Raw genomic sequence first — 25,298 nt, 5'->3', positions numbered from 1 at the left:
AGGGTTTATGCTACTGACCAGAGATTTTCCCTTCCCTGTAGTCCGTGATTAATTGGACAGTGGTTAGGCTAAGGGCATTTTCCAACCTTGAGTGTTGGCATTATTACTTAGGATAAATTAAAGATCTCTCTTAATCAGCTACCACTTTGTGAATTCAGTTGGGAATGAGACTTGATAATCTCACACTAAAGATGTAATTTTCTTCTACAGTATGCTTTGCATACAGAATATTTTGCCTAAATTCCCAAAATGCTAAGGTGTTTTGGACACTCAAATGTATTGCCATGTGGACATGATTCCTACTCCTGTTTCCCTCCACTGTATCAACTCTTCATCAGTAGACTGCACTGAGACCAAAACGGAGGGATAAAGATAGATATACTGTAGACTGCGAATTATAGATTTAGATAGAGTACTTGTTGGAAAATAATTGAATTTGGAGTTGAACCTTGTCCGTTCAACCTTGGACAAATCTTCTTTGCATGAGATATATTTATCTTTTATTTCCTGAACTTCTATGTATGAGTTTTGAGGGATTTGTACAGCTTCATGACATAGTTCCAGTCGCTCATATGCCAATAAAATATTGGCATAGTTTTAGATTATTGGCTCTCTGCACTGAGGTAGGAAAGTAGGCAGAGAAACATGTGGTCATTCAATTCATGGTGTATTTCAGAGGCAGAGTGATCTGTGTGTGACCTTGTGCAAAGAATTAGTGATATATCTACAGTTAAATTCCTGATAGTGTGCAGCCAACAGCTCCAGATCCATTCTTATCTTTTCTGACTCTATAGCTGAAACTGATGGAAATAACATCCCTCATTTCTGTCCATTTGTTGTATGTATATGTTTTTAGACTATTATGCTTCATTAACGTCACTCACTCTGTAAATGGCCTTAAATGTTGATTTAATTTAATGTAGATTTTATAGGTCTCAATATATGTTAATTTGTAGATAACAAGGATCTAGTTTTTTTGGTTTAAAAAGACAGTTACAAGTGAAATATCTCCAGTTGCTAAGACCATTGGTGTTAGCACAGTAAGTAGTAGTTAATGTGCGACATTTACTAAAGCGTTGAATATAGTTACTTAGCTAGTTAGACCAGATATACTTACTCAATGTATAATAAGAAATGTCTTAATAACTTAAAATTAATTTTCTCCCAAACCTTCTTGTACTCTCTTGTGGTTTAACCCAACAGGCAGCTAAGCACCACACAGCTGTTTGCTCGCTCCCCCCACAGTGGGATGGGATAGGGCATCGGGAGAAAACTTGCGGGCTGAGATACAGATAGTTTAATAGGAAAGAAAAGGGAGGGGGGGGGGGAATACACAAAACAAGGTGGTGCACAATGTGATTACTCACCTCTAGCCAACCAACACTCATCCCATCCCAGAGCAACAGCAGCCCCACCAACCAACTCCCCCCCCGTTTTATTGTTCAGCATGATGCTACGGGGTGTGGGACGTCCCTTTTGGCCAGTCTGGGCCACCTGTCCTGGCTGTCTCCCTCCCAGCGCCTGGGGCACCCCCAGCCCTCTCACTGGCAGGGCACCATGAGAAGCCGAGTCCTTGGCTCTGTGTGAGCACTGCTCTGCAACAACTAAAATGTCAGCATGTTATTGACAGTATTTTCATCCTGAATCCAAAACATGGCACCATACCAACCACTAGGAAGAAAATTAACTCTGTCCCAGCTGAAACAAGGACATAGTTATCCATTTGACCTTGGCCAGTGGATGTTTTACTGTTAATTGCTGCATCATACCAACTTCAGGTCCTGGTAAAATAATGTGTTAAACTATTTAGACTCCTGTGTGGGTATTGAGCCAGGCAGAATTTCCCTCTGAAGCCTACAGAAAAGGTATCTGGTTGCCTGACACAGAGCAATGAAAAGTCCTTCACTTCACTGCAACTGTAAGATTCAGGGGACCAATTCTGATGGCAGTTTGACCAACTCAGAAGATTATTGAATAGCTTTTGTGAATGTTGTTCCTCAGAAAGGAGCATGTTACCTTTATACTTATTTATTTATTTATTTAGAAGATCAACCAGCTTTGTCTGTCATCCAGTCCTGAGCTTTTCTTTGCCTTCTGATGCTCAACCCAAATAGACTTGTTTGGGAGGGTTGGCAAAAAGATTAAAGAATACTAACAGCATCTATTATCGTATGCCTGTATCTGTATATCACCTGTGGAGCACTTGAATGCTTGGAGCAAGTTGTTAGCCTTTGGCAGGTACAACTAGTATCTGGTGGCTTTTGGCTCCGAGTTTTTTCTAAAAGCTCCAGGAATTCTCCTGTGGGTTAGTCCATGGTTTTGGCACAGATCTGTGGCTGTGGCAGTAGTTTGGGGTGAGGGTGGAATGTTAGGCTTAGAAAATCAGTATTTGTGAATTTGCACATTTCAGAAAAGAGCTGCTTCCTTCCACTGAGGTGCCAGCTGCAGCAAATGCTGCAGTGGGAGGCTTTCAGAGAAACACACAGGCTGGAAAATCCCTGAGCTCCACCATGTAAATCTTAACCAGCACCATATTTCAAATACTTCAGAATGCCTTCGCATTTCTCAACAGCAATTTACAAATGTCCTCAAATATGTTACAAATTTTGCTCAGAGAAGTGTGAAATAAAGGGGATATTGAGGAGATTTTTAATGTAACAACAGAAAAAGAAAAAAAACAAAACAACAACAACAACAACAACAAAAAAAAAAAAACACAAAACTTTGAGGGATCTATAACAACTGCTCATAATTATGAGTAAAATAAGAACACTGAAAGTGCTCAACAGTGAGATAAGGATAGACAGTTTTTCCCTTCTAATATGTATATTTTTTTCAATGACAGTCTTGAAGCTTTCACTAGAGGAGGTAGATGGCTTTGAAGTTAAACAGCAGGTTTACTAGCCATAGGAGTAGCCTAATAAGAAAACTACTATCCAAATAAAACCTTGCTTTATATTGCTTTTCTTGCTGTTTCTTCCACATGCATGGCCTGAAGGTTTCTACCAGCACAACTACTCTCCTACCCCCCACCCACCTAAGTACTCTTTTTTTGCAGTATCTTAACAAAAGTGCCAGCATGAAAGCTGTGAGCTGTGTTGCTGGTGTTACTGAAGGGATTGGTGTTTATATAATACCAAATGAATAAATAATCTCTGCAGTGCTCTGGAGGTTACAGGGTAAGACACAGTTTCTGTTCAGCTTAGGTATAGCAGTTTAAATCTCATCGATGTTCTTACACTGTCCTGTACTCAGCTTGTCATAAGGTTATTTATGTCTGACACAGCTTTCCTTCTAAATACTTGTAAAAGTAGCTCTGAAGAGTAAGGTTTGGGTTGACCTTCTTACACATAGAAGCGTTTTCAGTTTTGACACCCTTCCAATAGTTTTTTGTGCACACTTCAGTGGCAATTAACTGTAAGCTAATAGTTTTGCCAGTGAACAGAAAGTTGCGCTGTAAAATGCGTAATTGAAGATGATTCATGCAACAGTATTGCCTCACTAATGAAGCTAAATCTCATCCTGTTGTAAATGTTATGAATAGTAAGTCACTGGTGTTTATCTCAAGCATGTTTGTGTAGTCACTTCAACCCTTGGAAAAAACAGGGATTCGTGTAAGAATTTGCACTGCATAAAATTTTGATTTTATTTTGTTATGCTTCTATTGACCCTTTTTTCTTAAGCCAGTCGTGGGTCCAGAAGATAGGAAGATACTTTCTATGCCTTCTTTTGTTGCAAAAGGAAGAAAGACCTAGAGACAATCATTTTGTAGGGTTGGATTTGATCTCCTGCTGGCTTCTCTCTCATTTTCTGTGGCACCTTGCTTTTGGCTTCTAGTTAGCCTCTGAAAAGAACACCTAGAAGCCCAGAAATTATTTCATGTATGCTTGGGAAAATATGGAATATAAAACTCTCCAGGAAATGTGCGGTTAGGAAACTCTTTAGAAGCAGACATAAGTTATGGATATCTACTTGCATCCAGCATGTCTGTCTGATGCAAATACACTTACTAGAACTAAGAGTGAAGTGCTGAAATCTGCTCTGCAAAACTGGCTATCTGTGGGTGATTCTTTTCATTACCGAAGACCATATTTGGTGTTCAGCACTCTTAATGTTACCCGTTGAAAGCTTAATAAAATTTCTTGTTATGGTTGTCCTAATAATGAAGTCAGGTCCTTTAGAAGCATTGCAGTAAGTGTCTTTCTTTTTTCTGATTGCTCAATAACTCCTAAGTATCAGAAGTGACAGCAATCCTACGTGTTACATTTTTAAAGTGAAAATCTAACTTCTTTCTACACAAACGGCTTAATTTTAACACTGCCTTCCCATGTAAGACGGCATCAAAATGAAAGCCCAGGTAAGCAGGTATAACCATAAGAACCTCTGAAACATAACAGAGTAAGCAGGGAGCTGGGAAGCATGGAGCAGATGTGTAATTTAAACAAGTACTGAATTACTGCTTATTTCAATACATTGAAATCACATGCAGAAGTGCTTTCCTGAATTGGAGTGCAATTTTCAAAAGAAAGTGTTATCAGGGTATAATTAGTGAAACATGGTTTCTTAAGAATCTCCTTCATATTTGAATTCTCCACTTAGTAAAGGGATTGAAGTTTTTCCCACTTAGAAGTGGTGATGACTATCCTTAATTCTTTTGGTTTTTCCTAAGCTTGGTGGACTTTCCAGTACCTAATAACAAGTGAATTTCTTTGCAACAGACATGTGGGAAGTGGGAGAAAAGGCAGCAGATGAACACAATGCTTGATAACAAAAGCCTTAGAAAACCAGACCAAAATCTTGCTTCAGATTCTCTTAACGTGACATGGGTTATGTTGTGTTGGCAGTACTATAAGAAATGTGTTGAGCTATGAAGTGTGTAAACCTGGTATCCTAGAGTTAATCTGTTGTACCTTTTGCAGGTGGAGATTTACATTTTACCTTTATATATTTACCTATGGAGTACGGTTCCTGAAAAAGGTAGGCACTTGCATTATTATGCTTTCATAACACATTATGGATTTGTTTCAAGTCTTGTATAGGTATAATGTAGAACACAGGCATAAAACTTACATTCATCAAGAACAAAATTAAAATTTAATTTGCATTCATAAAATGAGTTGCCATTGGCACTTATAAGGAATATAAGTGCTCATCAATATTTAATGGAACAAAAAAAAACAACACATGGGTATACCAACACGTCTAGTTCACTTTATTATTTTTGTTATAGGCATTAAAATGGCAGAAAAGTTTACCAAAGTATTCAGGTCAATTTCTGCACCATCCTTATTTAAATGCCTCTGGTAGAAGATGCTTTTTAATAACAATCTATTAGTGATTTTAAAAATGCTGTGGTTTTGCTCATTCTTTGTCTGGTACGCTGTGGAAAGAAGTTTCCATGGAGTTTCCTATCGATGCTGTGTTTTTGGTGATTTAAAATAGAGAAGGGTATTGACAGCCTCTAAATGCCCTGGCATAGGTCTGTTAACTTCATCCTGGGCAGTTATATGGGTTTGTGGTTCAAACTATTTTTGCAATGTTGCTAGTTCTCAGAGCTTTTGTGCAAATCAAGTGATATTTTTGTAATTCTGAGAGATGTAATTTAGGGGAATGTGTCGTCTCAGTGTATTAATGTAATTTCATCTATTCATTTTGGACAAAAATTAACATAAGAGAGTGTGTCCTAAATGTTTCTGATGTTTTGTAATGCAAAAGTATGGAGAGTGCAGGGTGTAGAGAACCATCATTTTTACAGTTGTAATTCCTGAGGCTGTTCCAGGTGGGTCAACTCAATGCCAGCAGTGCTGATGATGCCCTGTGCAGGGAGGAGACATCAGCTGTTGTCAGCCCCTTACCAGTGGTCAGCCCAAGATGCAGAGTGTGCACCTATTCTCCAAATAGAGCAGAACCAGACATAATGCACAACCTCTCCCTCTCTCCTTGAATGCTCCTGTTCTGTGTGTACTTCATCCATTAACATGCTCTGTGATTTTTCCTGTGAGCATGGCATGAAATAGGAAAACAGTTTTAATGATAAGCCGTTAAGTGAATGTTGCCACTGTGCTGAACGCTCCATGCTCTGTGGTTGGTTTCTGACTTGTTAGGATGTTTTGCTCAATGCGGAAGACGTCACTACTCAAAGTCAAGTTATTCTACGTGTGTTTGACAAGAAGAGTGGCCATGGTGCAGTGGAATAAGAAAAATATATTTTTCTTTTCCCTGTGCCTGTATTGCATATGATATTTCTAGCTTGTTGGCAAATACGTAGTAATACATGGAGTAATGTTTTTCAGCTCAAGCTCACACTAGAATTTTGGGCAACAGTGTGGTTTGTTTTAAATCAATGAGATTAAAGTTTCATACTCTTCAGAATAATATAATTGGCAAGTAGGGAATCCTTTAGGTAAAGCAACCTTAGTCTTGTTTTGCTTTTCAGCCTCATAGAGCTTTATCTTATTTTAAATATATTGCAAATGTGTTGAAATGTGAGAAATGGTAGATTGTGTAAGAAAAGTTTTAATTTAAAACTAAAAGATGTTTCAGTGATTGATTTATATTTTTTTGGTGGCCATAGACTGGATCTCTCTTGAAAGTATTGGAGTGCTTAATTTCTTTTGGGAGAATGATCTTGTGTCCCTTATGGTTTCAGAATTACTGATTTTCTTCTGGCAACCTCTTTTGGTTTGTTCTTTTCCTGTACCTTTGGAGGTGAGAATGGATAAAATTACTATTTTGATATTTCTCAGCTTCGAAGTAGACAAAGAAAATACTTTTTGAACCTGCTAGCTAAACTAAAGTCTTACGATAACAATTCAGAAACTTCCTTACACAGTACAAAGAAAGTGTCTGTCCTTGGAAAAACTCTGAATACCAGTATTTCTAAAGACTGAAAAGAATACAGAAAATGCATGCTTCATTACGAGCATTGTGAGCTGGGTCTAAAGGCTGAGATGACAATTGTCATCCACATCCACAGTGTGGATGTTGTCCTCCCTGTTCAGAATATCACTCAGTTTGAGGAGGGATTGCCAGCACAGCATGGCTGTTTGAATGAAATATACCAGTATTTAAACAAACTAGTCTTAACAAAGATTGGTTTTGTGATTTTGCTATAATTTTAACTTTCAACATGTTTTAATTTTTACAGTAAACTTGTTCACTATGTAACTGTGTATACATTTAATTATTTGTTTTTACACAGTATTGTAAATTAATTGCATCATTTTACGCTATAGTCATTATTCCAGTGTTCTACTTCATATGCTCAAGTCTTCCACATGGGAATGCAGGTAAATTAGCAAAATTATGACTGTATTTATATTTGTAATTGCATCATCTCCCCAGTAACATTGTGTAACTAAAAGAAAATACAGTATTTTTACTGTTCATCAAACACTGGATAGTTTACTGAGCCCACTTAGGAGGGAAATCTGAGTTTGAAAGGAATAAAATCCTGACCCTGGAATCTGGAGGAGAGCTTCTTTGAAAGCTTTCATTACTAAGTTGGATAATCCTTTGTGTTTTTTTGTTGTTTTTTTTTCTTTGTGTGCGTGTGTATCTTGTCTTTGTTAAGAGAACAATTGCGATGAAACACTTACTTGCTTCTTTAGGAAGCTAGAGAAAAAGCATAATCCCATCAGAGCAACACACTCACTAACTGAGAGAGTAGGAGGAAGAGTAATTATTGCTAACACTCCTGTTTTGAGGAATGGAATATGCCACCAGTATAGCAACACATTTGAAATACTAATTTTGACTTTAAAACCTAAACTAATGCTTAAGTGATGGACATTTTGGACAGCTGGATAAGAGATTTTATATCATGAGTACGCATGTCAAATGCTTAAATGGATATAAGAAAGTATTTTTAGAAGGGAAACCGCATTTTGGTGATTTTTAAATAACAGAATCATTCAAGATGGGTTCATTTGTCCATTTCTGGATAGTTAAGATCCCAGATTTGAGAAGATTTTTGCCATCTCAAGTGGGAAGTGTTTCTTATTGGCTGGGCTTGAGACTTGCTTTCATGAGGTACTCCCTTGTTCATGTTCAACAGTGTACCTACCTTCTGTATTTTTTGCTTTGGTTATTCCTTTCTAACCAAGCCAATTTGCCACACTGGTTTTCAAGGTCTTGCTCTCAGTAATACTGTATTACAATTTATTTTTTTTTTTTCATGTGAAGAATATATTGCTTGGGAGTACAGAATCCTGTTTAAAGATGATGTTCAGCGAGTTGGTGCAACTCACCGTCAAACTCTACAATGACTTGATTTATACAGGGGCTGGGAAGTTGTCACGGAATTGCAGGGATGCTGTGACTCCATTGCTCTCTTGATCTCTAGATACACTAGCAGCAACTTGTCTGTGTGTCTTAGGTGTGGGGCAAGGCTATCTACCACTTAAATATGGTAATCATTGACTTCTGGATCTTTGGGGCAGTTGTATTTGCACCATTAAGCTCTGCAGTAGACTGCACTGTGCAGGATGTGCCTTTCTGCCATGGGAAGTAACACCACTTTCTTTCTGAAGACTGTTACGCAGGGTTTTCCAGGCAAGTGCTTTCTCCTAATGCCAGCTTTAGCAGCATGGTTGCATTGCTACGTGTTCTCTTTCTGTAGCTCTTTCATCTGTTGGTTTATTAATTCTCAATAATAAAGCCACTGGTCTCCGCTGGTGAAGCAAAAAACATGTGATAACCTGTACAAAGACATCTGGTGACATAAGGGGATCTAAGGTCTCTTAGAGGTTTTGAAATGTGAACCAGCTCATCTGTACAAAAGGCTATCCCTAGAACACAAATGCCAGTGCATTGTCTCTTTTACAGTTTCTCTGTTGGCTCTTGAATTGCCAGGCAACAAAATACTCTGACCTCTGTACTATGATCCTTCCCTTCTGACCTGATCTAGTCTTCTTGCAACCTGCCACTCCTTTGCTTTGCTGCACATGCTGTTGCTGACCTGTTGGTTCTCTTCTGTTTACAATTGGCTCTCCCGTGGTTGGAGGTAGAAATTCACCTTTACTTACAAGACTGGCACGGAGCCTGTCAATTACTTAAGCACCACTCTGAGCTAGTTTTGAGGTCCTTTGCTTTGTGCTGGCCCCTTGCCTAGAGATGAATTTCACCTTTTGGATTCTTTCTGAAAACACATTTCTCATTATGCCCACAGCACATGAATCATTGCTACTTTGTCTTTTACTGTCACCTTCCCTGTTTGCTGCATAAAGCAATATTACTGCCTCAGCAGTGTCAGCAAAAGGGTGGATTTCAGTTCCGTTGTGTCCCATCAAGCTACCAAAGGAAGATCTCATCAGGATACTGTGCCAAACCACCATTCTTGCAAAAAGTGCCACTAGGTCTTTGGTGGCTTTGTAGAGCTGACAAGCTTATATAGCTTTTTTTGGAGGAAGATGTGCCCAAGTTTAATAAGACGTAGTCATATAGAGGACTTCTCGACAACTCTGATGATATGAGACATCAGTTCTTTGGTCACATTGGTCAATTGCTGAGTACATTCTTGGAATTCTGAAACTTCATAATCATTGAAAACTGTCTCTGTTGAGCTGTTCTCTTAGGTCTGGTCATTTTCCAGTGGCAGAAACATTCTTGATGCACAGTGTTCAGTCATAAAAAAACATCATAAATCTTATCTTTGTTAAACAGTATTTTCAAAAATCTCTATTCACCAGGAAAAATATCTGATGCAAAGTTTTGTTTTCTAATTTTGCGCTGCTACATCAGAACCAATTGGTCTATAGGACTTAAATAAGTCTTTGTCTTCATGGTCTGTGCACAACAGAGACCTAGCTCAAAAGTGTGTACGTTGTCAACTTTGCCTTTTTTGTGATAATGCATCATTCATTAAGTGACATTATAAAAATGAACCTTTTTCTTACAAGGTGTACTGTTGATGGCATATCCCATGTTCAGCTTCTCTGATTGTTTTCCTTTTCTTGGGCATAAAGAAATGGTAAAAATGCAGCTTCTACCATTCATATCTGCCTTCTTCAGTCAGGAGGTGTTTTTGACTGCAAGGTGCAGGTATATTACTGGTGTTCTCTCATAAATATTTGCAATGCAAATGAAATAAATGCCTCAGTGAAGTGAGAGGATTAAGTTCTTTTGTCCCCTGTAAGAGAGGAGAGATGGCAAGGTAGTTGCTTTATTACTCATAGATGGACCACACACAGATGAATAGCTCACAGCCTTGGAGATACTCGGCCAAAGCATTGAATCACCTACAAATTGTGTCTTAATATGTACGTATAAGAGAGCAACAGACTTCAGTAATTATTTTAATATAGAGGTGTTAGTATTTAATTATCATATTAGACATTCCTTGTTTCCCCAGCTCCTGTGTGCCTTCAGCCTTTACTTTCCTTTGTGTCAAAATAAGTAAATGAATATTACAGAGCCACAAGGTTTAATTTTATTAGCAGTTTTGCAGTCATTGTCTGTAACTGGTGAAGTAATTAATGACATTTTAGTGTCAAAGCATCTCAAAGACAAAATTGTTTCCTTGGTTTTGATTTCTTTTTTAAATGTTCCTTAAAAATTTTTGCCTCTGCTTCAAGTCCTCTCTGACTTAACACTTTCAGTTGTAGCTCATTATATTACCAAGTGGCATACTAAGGCTCCCAAAAGAGACTCTCATTGTTGGATTAAGATACAGATTTATTCTTGTTCTTCCAAATTTCAATTTGATGCAAACAAGCTGTTAACTTTCTGTGTAATGAGCATGAGGCAGTTGTGAGGAGATAAGGGTGTTATCTCCTCAGCTGCTGCCTCACAGTGCCAGGCTGGAGCCAGGCTGGGCCCCGCCATCTTGCTGAGCTGGCTCCAGCCACCTCAGCAGCATGGCGGCCGCTGCGCTGAGGGGCCCAACAGGTCCCGACTCAGTATTTGAAACAGCTTCTGGAACTTCTGGTGCTTTTTGAGAAGAAGGGATCAATGTTGTTGTAAGTCAGAGTTCAAGACAGTTCATTTCCTCCACAAATAATACCATTTTCAAGGGCAGATTTGGTGATCAATGTTCTTCTATGTGAGGAAGCAGACTGAGACACTGACCACCAAAGAGAAGGTGAAGCTTTCTTTTGTTACTCAGTGCTCACTCCATTGCTACTTTCCACAGCAAATTTAAATGATTTCGGGCTTAAGACTGAGTGGGCCACAAAATCCCTTAATGCAAAGGTCTGATGTAGATAAGAAATTATCTAATACAAAGCTGGTATTTTTCCATGGGTGGTACCAGGGCCCTAGTAGTTCTGGAAAGATTTTCATCCTCATAGATAATGCGTGACAAAATGGTGCTGGGTATTGACTTAGAATACCTCTGTCCAGGCTAAGCTGAGTGTAATGACATGGACTCTTGCACAGAGGTGTTTTGTCTCAAATACTGTCATTACTGTGAAGTATGAATATGAAATAATGATATGCCTGCAGTTCCTACCAGGAGTTGGCATAATACCCTCCATGCCCAGAGGCACGTCTTCGCTTTGTAATAACTGTACTGCAGCATTCTTTTTATCTTCATAAATCACTAAAATTCAAAGCAGAAAAGAAGATAACTAACCAACTATATTTCTACTCTGATCATGTATGTGCAAACTTTTCACCTTTTTAACTGCAGCTGAGATTTTTCAGCATGGTGCTACAGGTTTGTTTGTTTGCATGTCTACAAAATATTCCCTTGTAGAGCACCACACCAGCATTGGTGCCAGCAAGACACTAAGTTCCTGTAACAGTAAACTGACTGCTTTGCTTATTGCTAATATAGGAACAAGATAACATTTTTTTTCCTTCAACAATATTTGCAATGAAATCAGTAATGACTTGGTTAATTAAGAGTTGGTAGTCAATATTAATAGTTAATTAATAGTTAATAGTTAAAATTTGGATTCGTTTTGGTGATAAACAGAGTGAGGAATTCAGGATTGGCTTGTTACATGCTTGCTGAGTCTTGGTGCTAAGCAGTATCTATGTAATTCGGTAGAATGAAAAACCTTTACAAATATCTGGAAGCAAAGCTTCCAGGCGACATTTGGTGACTCTTCACATTCAGTTCTATTAATTGCCCATGAGAATTACAAAGTCATTAAAGAGCATGAATTCCCCTCGGTAAGAGTCTTGGGAGGTCTATATTGAGACTTGGGAATTTGAAGTCATGTGGTTATCCTACTTGGAAAAGGACCATCTGACTGGATTTAAAAAAAAAAAAAAAAAAAGAACACCACTTTTGACTTACTCTTTTTCAAAATTAGTCTTGAAGTAAAGCACATGATATCAGGATACTATGTCTGTTTAGAAAATGCCAGGTGCAACAAGCTTTCATATTTCTGCAGGTGACTGAGGGGCAGTTCTGCATCTCCCTTCCTAAGCTATCCCCATACAACAGAACTATTTTGTTGAAACAGCTGATCATGAAATTGCAAGCGATAGCAGTGCAGATCTATTTCAAAACAACAGGAAGGCCATACTAAACTGTGAATTTGACTCCAGATAGAAGTAATGTGAATGTATGGAAGGCAACTGGAAAGATTGCAGTGTGATATGAAGTGGAAAAAGCAATTCCACTTCCGCTTTTCTGAAAAGTTCTTTTTTCTTGAAACTATAGGATGATTCACTTTATCCTTAAGTGTGTGCACAAACCACCGGGCTAAGGGCTGTGTGACAGCAAGATGTGGCCTGTTACTCTCTGAACGTTTCTGCATGCACTTAGAGATAACTTGGCTTCCTGATGCTATTTTTTTGTGAGTGAGGATGCTCCATTTCACTGCTGAGGTGAATCAGCGCATTCTTTGCCTTTTTTGGATCAGAATAGCAACAGGAGTGCACACAGTTGTTACAGTCCTGGGAGACTTGAAAAACATCTGAAAATGTCATTTTGAATTGCTTCTGACTGAGAATCTTAGAGCCTAACGTCAGACCATTTGCACTAAAAAAAAAAAAAAAAAGTTGATTCATGGTGTGGTGACTGGTATTTGACATGTTTTCTGTAATACACTTCATCTGTATCTCTTGACTATTGAGATTGTTAACCTCCAAAGAAGTAAATAGTTGTTGATTCCCACAGGTAAAGTAAAGTACTCTGTAGGGTTTATATTTGGGGAAAGAGGTGTCTCTGTGATGAAGTATGAGTTCATATTCCTGTGGGAAGTAACTCAAGACTCGGACACAGGAACAATGGGATGTTTAGCTGGAGTGGTCTCTCATTTGCCATTCAGGTTTTGTTCTATGTTTTCTTCTATTTATCTTACAATCAGTTTTGCAGCTATTTGATATTTTGGTATTAAACAGTTTGGTAGTTTCACTGTATGCTGTTTCTTGCATTAGTTTTATCACTGATAGTACATTTTCAGTTTTCTTCAGAGCATCATGAGGTCTGTTCTGGATGCATTCATATGTTCCAATGTCATCAAATACATTTACATTTATTTTAGCTGTTAAATAAAGTGACTTCGGAAACACTGGCATACACTTTCACCTTAAAGGAAATGTGCCTCTACTGGTCACTAAGCTAATGAGTTGGTAATAGCTTATTTCAGTCAGTTTAAGAACCTAAGAAATTGCAACTGCTGTCACTCTGCTTGCTCTGGTTACCAAAGACAAGATGTCCTCAAGGACCTCCAAGAGGTAGTGGGCTCTGGAAGTAAAAATACCCTGAGTTTGGGAAGAATTAGCAATAAAACTGCTGGATTACTGGAAAGCTTGAATCAAAACTTTGGAAATTAGGCTGATAAAATGTGATAAGGCTGTTTCGTGAAATGAGGTGTTAACTCTGTAGAGTCAAAACTAATTATTAAATGTAGACTGACTGTTTTCCAGGGGGCTAGATGTACGTAGAGCCTTTGGCTGTAAGTATTCAGTCTACAAAAAATTAAGTCATTTTTTTCTCTGAATTTGGTGGCAAGAATTGTTTGGTAGGAAATAATCATGAGTATGCCCAGCATAAATTATAAGTGGTTCCCTGCAGTGACTCAATAAAGCAACTTGGTTCTGTCAGAAGTTACTTTGCCTAACGAACAAGGAAAGTTCTAATTCCACAGCTGTACATGAGGCTTTTTTTTTTTTTTTTTTTTTAATACTGGTGCTGTTTTTCCTTAATTGTTCCCATGAGAGCTGAGCTGTATTCCTGAGAAGCAATGAAGGGTACAATTTGGTCAGTTACTTTTTTCTCTATTTTCCTGATCTGGTTAGTGTAGCTTTGGAAAGAATGACCTGATCTTAGAAAGCATGGTATGAGTGAGACCTCTGGTAGCTTCTACTGGCTGCGCAACATTTGTTTTCTGGTCTGTTTCTCTGAAGATTTCTCTCATGGATTATCTAAAGATGAATAGCTGGGAGAAGGTATGGCTTTATCCTTGCAATTCTCTTGGAAAGGCTGGTTTGTCTTAGCAGCCCGTTTCCCTATGGTCAGTTCTGTGTTGTGCAGCCCAAGGCTTGTTGGTACATTTTGAGGAATGGATTTGGGAGTCCTGGAAGACTACAGGTTTGGTGTGCTCCCGTGCACTACAGGGAGGCTGCATTGTTTCATTCTTTTCTTGCTGCCATCTTTTTACCATGATCATCGTATGTAGTATCAACATATTTTCCTGAAGAAACAGATAGCAGTGACCTTGCTTTTACAATCTCAGTAAGTCATGTTCCAGCGGAAGTGCTCCAGGGAGTGTCATCCTTCTGAAGGCTAACTGTTCCCTTCAGTTCTCTAGAACAGGGAGAGAATACATCTGAGGAATTGTCTTCGTACACTGCAATTTCCAAAGTGCTAGTGGGACTGGGGGTACTTCTGACTCGACCCTACTGATGCCATGCCCTGTAGCCTGAAGGTTCAGCAGGATGGACGTCGGCTGCTGCTGTGATCAACTGGCTCTGAATGTGCTGAGGAAGGAAGCCCGGATGCAGCTGCTTTGAAGCCAGCTGGTCCTCCTCAGTTGTCCAGTGACTTTTTGCTGTAGTCACGCCATGGGAGAGGCACATGGTGACTTTCTCAAAAGCCTCACGCTGCTTGCAATGCTTTATTGAACTGTGATTTTTCGGAATGCTTTTGAAGTCTTCCTGTCAGTTTCATGAGCCAGCAGCTGTGCTGCAGCAAAGGTGACTGCATCTACAAAGAGTTGTTCAAACAGTCAAGCGGCGCACAACTGCGAATAGCTTTCTTTTCCTAATGTCACTGATTCTGTATACACATTGCTGAAAAGGATTCATTTTAGCTTCATGACAGGCTCCAAATTTGACATTTTTAACTGCTTTACTTGGGAAGTTGCACCATATCTATGGTTACTTTGCACACCAAGTCATGGTACTGTGTGGTCTGCAGCTGAACAAAGCAGCTAATAAAGGAGAAGATCACTCACTGTGCTTTTAAACAAGCTTATGTTACTCAAGTTGGCACTGGTTTGAGAACTGAAGAAATTGGAACTGAAGAAAAATGGGAAATAGTTTTGGAAATTATCCTGTTTGAAATGAAGCCTGCAGTCAGTGGGCTGTAAATGTTCATACATTATTGCAAATTAGGTTGCAAGTATAAATACAACTATACATTCTTACAGGGTACAAAAGTATAACCAACCACTATATAGTGCTGATGCCATGCTTTCCCAAAGCCTTGTGTTTTACAAGTCTGATGGCTCAGAAATGTCCTGTTGGGTAAGAGCCCTTGGGCTGCATGATCACTCTGACAGCACTGCTGCACTGCCACTCCCTTCCGGATGCACTGATCAAGCAACTCATGATTTCTGAAACCAATGGATGTGGAGGTGCCAAGTGCATTTATTTGGACTTTGGGATTTTAGTTTGACCTGGGACTATGAAATTACCTTTTCAGCATTACAAAAGAAGGGCTGAAGGCTGAGCTGCAGTTTAAATTGAGTTTTAGTTAGAATGTTAACAATATTTTTCTGGAGGGAATAACAAGAGTTTAAATACAGAAATAGTTTCAAATTCTTCATGCAAGTCTTCTGCAGTGCAAAGAGAACGTCCTTTGTGTGATGCTTTTGGCTTCTACTGTCATTAGCAGTAAAGAATATATGTTTTTCCTTAGAATTGTATGGGAATTGTAACGTGATGTATGTCATTCTTGCTTAAAGTACTGACATTTCTTCCCATTAGAAGCTGTCCTATTTCAAGGATCACCTGTGACAGCAGAATTTGCCAAGCTAGCAATTGGTAGCTGTGGCTTTTTTAATCTTTTTTTTGATTAATGTTACAAAAAAAAATCATCACAGGTAGGAATTGCTTTTGGCAGATCTAAACTGTATTAGAAAAAAATGTGATGCAAAACACCAGCAGCTGCCAACCTGACAAATAAATCGCTGTAGTACTTGCCTGTGTCTGCTTCCTCTACAGGACAAGAGGATGAGCATTAAAAGTTATTATAGGATGAATAACAAATAGAAAGTTTGGTTTAGTTTATGCTTACCTCTGAAGCACCTAAGGAATTCGATGGCAGCAGAATACGTTTCTGGTCAAAACTCTTGCATGGAGCAACACTGCAGATGAATTTGGTATCACATCCAGGGACTCGATACTAATCCTACTGATCTAATTGAAAACATACAATGCCTTACACAGTTTTTGGTATTTCTAGCAGTAGAACAAACTTGATTCCATTGAAAAAGTTTCTCAGCTATTGGAAAACTATTTACAGAACATGTTGCGTGTGACTTACCTGATTTGGAGTGGAAAAAAACAAGCTGGATGGGAATGGGCAGCACTTCGCTTATCGCTTATTTCCATTTCATGTTCCTGCATGTACTTCTCCATGAAGCTGTTGCTTCTGGCTATTCTGATGAGCAGAAAGACACGAGAAGCACAGTATCTCAGAAACATTTGCACTGCTGTGAGTACACAACATATCTGACAGTTTGATTCTTATGAGACTAATTAAGCTGGGGCAAACTCTTCTCCTTTTAGCTCTGAGGTACAAAAGCATGAGTTTTTGAAATATCTGCCACCCTGGTTTATTTCAGACCTGGCTGTAGAAAAAAGCAGTGTGACAGCAGCTGGCAGCAGGAGGTTTGCTCCAGAGCCCTTTCTGCTTCCCCTCTCTCCTCCACTCCTGAATTAAGTGAAGCAGGTGTTCAGCTGGGCATGTATTCTAGTCTGTGTGTGTTGTGGTGTTTCCTTCCCATGTTAGGGCTGAAAAGTTGTTATATTATCCATTACTGGACCCTTGTAACTGCTTTTGTTCACTGAGCTTATCTGTCCCATACTGGATAAATACTCTCATTTAAATGAAGAACGTCAGGCACCACTCTGGAGTGCTTTTAACACAACACTGATATTTGATATTTTACTGTTCTATTAATGGAAGGATAATGTGATATGTATGCCGCTCAGGGAGGAAATGAAGCTTGCCTTTGTCAGATTGTACTTGCTCTAGAATTGATTTGGGCTGTTTTTCTTTGTTGTTGTTTTTTTTTAATCGGAAAAACAAATTGCTCAGTGTTTGTAAGTAATGAAAATTGTTAAGCTAAAATAATACTGGATGTTAAAATCCAATCTAGTTTGATTTCTTTCCTGAAAGTGGGGCTCAGCATTGGGTGCTAAATAACATAATTTCTAATTTGCTGTGAAAACAGTGAAGAGCACTTGTGTCAGTCTCCTAAAGGATGCCATTGTGAAAAATGGAAATGCTGTATTGCAATTTTAAGTATCATGAGTAGAAAAGGTTTCCAGCAAGACCAAAGTTAGATCCATCTAATGGAAAAGGAATTTGTTTCAGATGTCTCTTTCAAAAGGGCATAAAAATGGTTGAGGGCATTTAGGAGAGATTAATAGAGTGCTTTGGCTATCTGAAATATAAATCATGAATCATGCTGTGAGAAAGATCAAAGTCAGCAGAGAAATTTAATTTTAAATTACTCCACTACTTCAATATACATTAACAGGGAAGAATGAATGCAGTTTGGACACTGAGGTTTTGTAAGAGAAGGCCAGTTAGTATAGGAAATAATCTATTGTGTAAGCCGTTTGAAGTTAATATAATAACTGGATCAGGCAAAAGACGACAAAGCTAAGCCAGATGGCAGAATTTATTCGTGGCTGAAAGAAAATAAAAGGTTTTTTGAAAGAAACAGGCAAAAGGAGACTATCAATGATATTCCTAATGAATACCATAATGACAATGAGGACAAATTTGACATAAGCAAGGGAATGAAAAACGACGCAATAATTTAAAATATATCTAGAATTGAATTTCTCTTTGTTTGGTATCCAGCTGGAGATATTTAATATCCACGGACACCAGAGTAAATGCTCTGTAATCAGCAGTTTGAAGAGTTAAGGTGGTAGGGAGCCATGCCCCACATTGTCAGTGCTTGCACCTTACACCACTGCTCTGGTCAGCACAGGGCTCCAGTCCTGCTGCAGCCTGCTAACCAGCCTTGACTTGAGCACAACACTTACCAGCTTTCTGAAAGACATGGAGTTTTCAATGTCCTGTATATAAAAATAGCAGATCTAGAGGAAGTAATTCTGGAAGCATTTTATTTGACCAACTTTAGGATAAAAATAGCTTTAATTCATTTGGAAACTACTGTAGCTCATTCTTACCTTTAGCAAAGTATTTAGAACAGTGCTCTGCTACTGCAGGAGCTTTCCTGTTTTATTGTTCAGTTGACCAAAGCTGTCCTATTTTCCACAGCTAATTACACTTGAGCAAAGAGTGCACGTTTGGATATAAGAGCAGGTTATTAATAATCCAACTGGTGCTTTGAATTGCCATGATTGAGTTGATCTTACTGTTGAGGCAGTGACTCGGAGCCCCATAGCTTTATCTTCATTTAAGCTAATATGACCTTTAGATCACTATGTATTTTTACAGTATAAGGCTTCGAGTCATAAAGCTGTTTCACTTCACCCTTTGAGTGCTAGGGAAAAGAAGCTTACCAGATAAACAGATACGTTACTGGTAGTTCAGTGAGCATTTCTTTTTTCTTGTATTGTATTACCTTCCACAGCTTCCTAGTTAATTTTTTCGTAAAGCTACCTCATTCTTCCTGCCTATTGATGGTCTCAGTTACTGGCTGTGGGAGATGGCAGACTTTATCATCTGGAAATACTCCTTTAAGTTCAAATCTAATTATGAGTTTTGCTTCTGTTTTCTTAACTGCTGTTGTTTCACGTGTAACTTAAATAAGGAGTTTCACCAGGGATTATAGATTTTTTCTTCTTCCTTGAGATTTGTATGGTTCAGGAAAGTGAGGGAGCAAACCCTTCCTTCTTGCCCAGCTACTCTAGGTGTTTGTTGTGCCCAGAACTTACAGTTCATGATATTAATCCAAAATTAATTACTAATTGAGCAGTTATAAAACACCAGCACAGTTCCTTTGCTTCCATCTCTACCAGCCACTCTTCTTGCTAGCTGTTTCAGTAGAGGGCTGCATAAGAAAAACAGAAGTTATGTCTGAATGGATCCAGTGGGAAGACGACAAATGGAAACAACAAAAGATTGTATCTACGCACTTCCTCAGCAGGAGGAGAAATGGAAATAAAAGAAGAAAAGTCAACATAAAAGTTTATATAGGCTTAGGCAACATAATTTCCCAAATCTTTTAAGATGTCCATTTTACTCTGCTTGGTGTAGTAAATGTTCTCAGAGCCATTGGCTCAGAACTGGGCAGGAAGCAGTGCCTTGTAAACTGTATTCTTACATTAAAATTAATTAATGTTTTCCCACAGTCTTTTATTCTGCTAGAGGAAAATACAGTATTTGAGGTTTTCCTCACTGGCCTTTTCCCAGGCAGTTCCCACTACTTGTGGCATTATTAAATACACTGCTGAGGACACCAGCACCCCAAGGGTGAATTGCCCTGCTCCAGTATACGTGCACTGACCTCAGAAAAATACAGCAGTTGCAGAAGGGGGAGGGAAAGAGGCTGCCTTAGTCCATCCTTATGCCTTGTTTTAGCTGTGCCCAGTGATGGAACTTCTTATAGAAACTGGTCCTCTAGTGAGCATCACCTCAGTGGGGCTGGAGAGGCACACAACAGGCGCTTTCAGGCTGCCTGCTGCAGCAGCCTGTCTGGATGGAGCTGTGCTGCCACAGCCACTCCTGGGACTTGATCTGCTTCTGCTTCTGGGAGTGGGTCAGTTACTCTGTCAGGATTTTAGTAGCAGCAGTGAGAGGAGTTCACTGCTAGAAGATTTCCTCACCAGGTAACTGCACCAGATGTTTCAAACACTCTTTTATCCCTGGGGTTAAATCTTGGCCCTGTGACCTGGAAAAGTCCTGTATTTCCTATTCAAAATTCTGCAATTGCAGTAACTTCCTACCTTTCAGATGTCAGGGATGATTTTGAGACCTTGCTGCAATGTGCCAATGCTAACCTCCAGAAAAACACAGCTGTTGCAGGAGTGGAAAGTGGAGGGGATTTTGTTCTGTTTTGCTCTATACAATCTTCTTCTGGCAGGCAGTGTAAGTTCATAAATATCTCTACCTTAAGCATCTGTTTTTGTGCTTGAAATTATACCTTGGTGCTCACTCAGGAAAGAGTTGTTTTGTTGTTACTTGAGATGGACTCTGCTTCCCTTTGTGAGCCATGGGCTCACAACATGCTAGTAAATCAAGTCCTGATGGCACACAGCAAGTCTGGGGAAGGAATGAAGCTCACCGGGGATTTCCAAAAGTCAGCGTCAGTAGGACGATGTAGGATGACAACGAAGGATGTGGTGAATGCTTCCCTTCAGCAAATGGCATGGAAATCAGCAGCTGGTCAAAATCAGCCAGATGTACTCTTCTGGCAGATCAGCCACAGATAGTAGGTATAATTACAGAAAGTAGATATGTAATGATGAGTTTAATTATTAACCACTTTCCTGTGTGCCTTTGGGTAACTGTAGTGTCAGAGCAGAGTGTGCTGGAAACCCTGGAGCTCTGTTGAAGCTGCATCCTGTAGGAAAGCGAGGAGCATCCTGACATCCCATAGTTTAGCAGCGATCTTGGAGCACTGCACAGCTACCAGGGGTGAACTGACCTGTTTATCTGCTTTAATAATTCTCTCTTGGGATTTTTATTGGTCTCTTACATGTATAACCCTATGCAGTTCACCCTCTTACAGAGCTATGGCTTGCCAAGTGTAAACCTCAACACTTGTTCTTTTCAAACTGATTCCAGAGCCATGGTTGCATGTTGTCTGTCTTAATAAAATAAATTCAAAAATGCCCTCTTAGATGCAAATTCTAGGTTAATTGGTGTGGTCTGGCTCTGTGATCAAAAAACACAAGGCAGCTGTAAAGCTAATGGGTTTACAGCTGCTTTGCTTCCCCAAAGTGTTATCTGGCATCTGGAGTGCTCTGCTGAACGGGTCTGCTACTTTTTGTACACTCCTCTTACCATGCAGTAAGTACAAAATATGTTGAATTGTGTCACTAGGAAACCTGCTACGCACAAACGAACAGGATCTTTAGCCCAGCTTCTACATTTCCATAGACCTTCAGCTGCTCTAAACTATCTGGGTATCACTGGCAGCCCAGCCTCTTCGTGACAAAGCAAGCAGAAGAGGAAGTGTCAGAATAAGAAGGTACTCAAACGAGCCCAACTGTTTGATGACCAGACTCGGTAGCAGGACTGCTGATCAGAGCAAGGGGAGGAGGTGCTGCAGCTACCAGCCTCTCTGGCTGCAGAATTCCTCGGTTCTGTTCAATGCATGCAAAACTTCACCCAGGGGCCTCTAATGAGTGTCAACTGCTAGAAATGGTGCAGGCCTCTTTCCTCCCGACACCTCCATCCTTTGGCAGATATTAGGGCCCTTTCCCATCCTCTACAATTATCGCTTCCTTTTGCCATCTTCATTTCAGAGTACTGGAGAGTGATTTTCCACATCATTTGGAAGTTGAAATTGTGTGTTTATCAGCACAAGACATAAATGCCACAACAGACCTACATACATGTACATCATATCTGCAAAGGAAAAAGTGGATGTACGTGGTGCATTGAGCTTACTCTGCCTTTCCAGAAATGATTTTATGTAAATAAATCTGAATTTGAATTCATATTTTTTTCTAAAAATACTTCTGTGCACACATTTGCATTTGAAATGTCAAGTGCATCTTTCAGTGATTGTTGTTAATCTTGGCCTTGGAATGTGTCCTTCTGTATATTTTATAGTTTCCAATTAGTAGAAGTATCATTTTTAATTATGTTTGGAAGTCAGCACTGCAGATTGCTAAGGGGAGCGGCTGGGCTCTACATTGCAAGTGTTTTTTCCCAGCACCTTGTTTCTGCAGACACAAAGCACTAAGCTCTAGAGCAATAACAGTTCTACAGAAACTTATGACAGTTTGCTCAGTCATAATATATGAAAAGAGCACCTCAGGATTTTCATCGGCAATGTGTCATACTGTCTTCACTTATGTTGTGAACTGTGCCAAGAAATATGATGAATGATTGCTTGGGTCTGTGAAGAATTTATGAAAATGCTATTCCTGGTGTGAGCAGCAAACCAAACCACAAGTCACTGGGAAGAAGAGTGTGCAGAAGTTGATACAAAATGTTAGCCATGGATTTTTCCATTTCGCATTGTCAGTACTTAGTGATTTGGGGGCGGTTAAATCTTGTCTTTGCAGAGAGCCTTGTCTGATGACTCCACAGTTTATCTTGCCATAAACAAAACCAGCCAGTGCTGTTGGCATTGTTTGCTGCTAACATCCTGAATAAAATGCCTGTCCCGACAGCCACTGGATGCCGAAAGCTGTCTGATGTGATTTTTAAATGGGTGACACTTCAGTATGAGAAGTACTTTAGTACCAAAATAAATACAACCACAACAAGGAATGATATTAGTATGGTTCAGATTCTGTTTTATGTAGGGTGTCTTTTGGAGCAGAACAGGTTAAAAACATCTCTAAATGATCACAGAAAGTTTCTGAGACATTTTAAGTGTGAAGTCCTAAGAGGCTGGGTAAATTTAGGGAAGGCCATAGAAACTGAAAAGCTGACGCACAGCGTTCTGGTTATTCCTATGTAAATCTAAAAATCAAGGAAAATGAGGAAGAGTTTATTTTTCGTTCTGCTGGAGAAAAAATTGCTGCAAAATGCTGATACTTGTGGAAGAAAAGAAATGTCACTTCATTTGTGTCACATTGTGAAAATAATCATAATAATGCTGAAAGAAACATGTTCAGAAAATAGAGCCCTTACCAACATCCAGATAATCATGAATGTGCCGCTGGTGTACAAATGATCATAATAAAAAGAGCGATGTGCCCAAAAGTTTAAAATAAAAGTTACTTTTCTGGTTGAAACTGAAAAGGATGCTGCTGAGAACTGCTGGAGGTTTTCATTCGCATCATTCCCCTGAAAAATCAGTAGTGATGCATCAATAACTTTTCCACAGGAATGTGCATGCCACATCTCCTCTAGAATATGAAATGGCTTTTTGGTTAAGGCAGCCTTTCCAGAAATCTGACACAGACTGAGGGCTCAAACTCTCGTACTCCCTGGTCATTATCCTCTCTGCTGAAGTGGCACAGGGCCGAGGTCTCGGTCTCAGTTTTGTTGCTGTAGGCCATCAACTGCGGCTGAGTGCAGCAATGAACAAAAAGTGGAGCAGCTTTGACCAGAGAAACTCTTCTGAGATGAGTATCTCTTGGCTATCCAGTACTTTGGCTGCTAAGCTTGCCAGCAGAAGTCACAGGAGCTGTATAAACTGTATGCCTAAGGTCACTGATTTTAATAAAGCAGCTAACAGCCCCTACATGGACAGAAACACAGGCCAGTTCTCCAGGTGTCATGTTTGTTTGTTTTTTTTTTTGTGTGGCTAGCAGAGTATCCAAGCTATGCCACTATATGTGAGTGTTTTACCCCAGCGGGTCTAGTTAAACATGGATTTTAATTCCATTTTGCTTCTCTAAAGAAGAAATAACAACAGAGTATTTTCTCAGCATTTCTTGGCTATTTTTTAGTTGAAGCAGTGCTTGGAGTACGTTCAGAGAGCTAATAAAGATAGGCTTAATGACTAAAGGACGTGGGTTACAACTCAATGCATTTTGCTTATTTTAGTAATAATAAATCAATGCACAGTTTATAAATTTTATTAGCAAGGAAGAGCTTCTCATTATTTTCCTTTATTGTTTTTCCTTTGCAACAGCCTGTGTCTGTTCAGCTGTGATTTGTTTTACAACAATTAATATCTGGGAGTTTTTCTGTAGCTTAAAAAAATAACAGTGTTTGTCCATTACATGCAGAAGCATGCATTTTCATTGGTGTCTATTTTTCTTATGAGAGGAAGACTGCAGGAATCTATGCTTACACTGATTGCCATTAGCCCAAGAAAGAAGATGGGGAAGGGAGCCAGGAGCCACCATGAGGCTGGAATTGGAGAGATGCACTTTGTGAAAAGTCTCTCGGTCTTACCATGAGAGGGCGGGGTCACTTCTGCACCACAAAGTAGTGCCTCTGGGGTGGGAAACTACAGAGGGATGCTTTGTGAGCTGCCACAGTGATCTGGCTTTCCCTCTAATGTCAACAGCCATTCAGCTTACCATGCCAAGAGGATGCAGGTGTTATAAAGGGGAAAAAAAAAAGGCAATTCAAGTAAATTCCCTCTGAGTACTTACTCGACCAAGTGATGTGCTAGAAGAATGCCTATTAATATACTGAATAAGGAAAAAGTGCTAAATTTCTTAACCTTAATTGGAAAAAAAGTGAACAGTGAGATACTGTTTAATTTAAGCATGAAGAAGATTAAATGCAAAACAAAACAAAAAAACAGAACTGTTAATTATGAGTAACTGTCCTTCTGCTGATATTCACTAAACTGTTCACAAGGTGCTGTTCACTAAAAGCACGAAATTTTCAGTTCTTGGGTAATAAAAAATAGGTGGAAGTCTTAAATACTTTTATGCGTTGCAGTCAACAGAAAAATTATAGTCTCCTCCTCTGCTGTCACAATTGCACTCCCACATAGGTAAGCTGTAAAGCCTGGAAAATGGTGGGGTGTCCGTCCCCTTGAGCAGGAGATCATGTTCTGCCTGCGGCGAGAGCACGCAGCTGCTCATGGGGAACAGAGGAAACAACATGCAGGTATAAGATGACAAACCTTTCAGTCTAAGGTTAAGAACAAATGAGCACAGCATTTTCAGGGCTCGGTTAATAAATGCTGACCAAGAGGAAATGTTCTGGCCTCAGCTGTACTACTTGTTTCCACAAAGAACAAGAACCTGCTCTAACTTGAAAGTAGAAGAACAAGTGCCATAAGGTATCTGTGCATGTATCAGCCAAAAACTAGTGAGGTGGGTAGATACTTGCCAAAAGTATTTGTTACCTTGACTTTAATTGATGCTAAAAACACTATTTT

At 39.3% G+C, this 25,298-nt stretch overlaps 1 protein-coding gene across 1 annotated transcript in view; it reads left to right on the top strand.

Annotated features, from left to right (window-relative positions):
• Positions 1–25,298, top strand: part of CERS6 (ceramide synthase 6) — a gene marked incomplete at both ends in the record, with an annotated part of 115,515 nt that overhangs the window by 53,352 nt on the left and 36,865 nt on the right. Inside the window, one exon of the mRNA XM_084289000.1 lies at positions 4,920–4,977. Within this exon, the coding sequence (XP_084145126.1) occupies positions 4,920–4,977 (58 nt within the window). The remainder of the gene's footprint in view (positions 1–4,919; positions 4,978–25,298) is intronic.

This window comes from Netta rufina (genome assembly GCF_964035555.1).
Source record: "Netta rufina genome assembly, chromosome: 6".
NCBI classification, from domain to species: Eukaryota; Metazoa; Chordata; class Aves; order Anseriformes; family Anatidae; genus Netta; species Netta rufina.
Note: the sequence above shows the minus strand (reverse complement) of the source record. Positions and strands in the feature narration are given on the sequence as shown.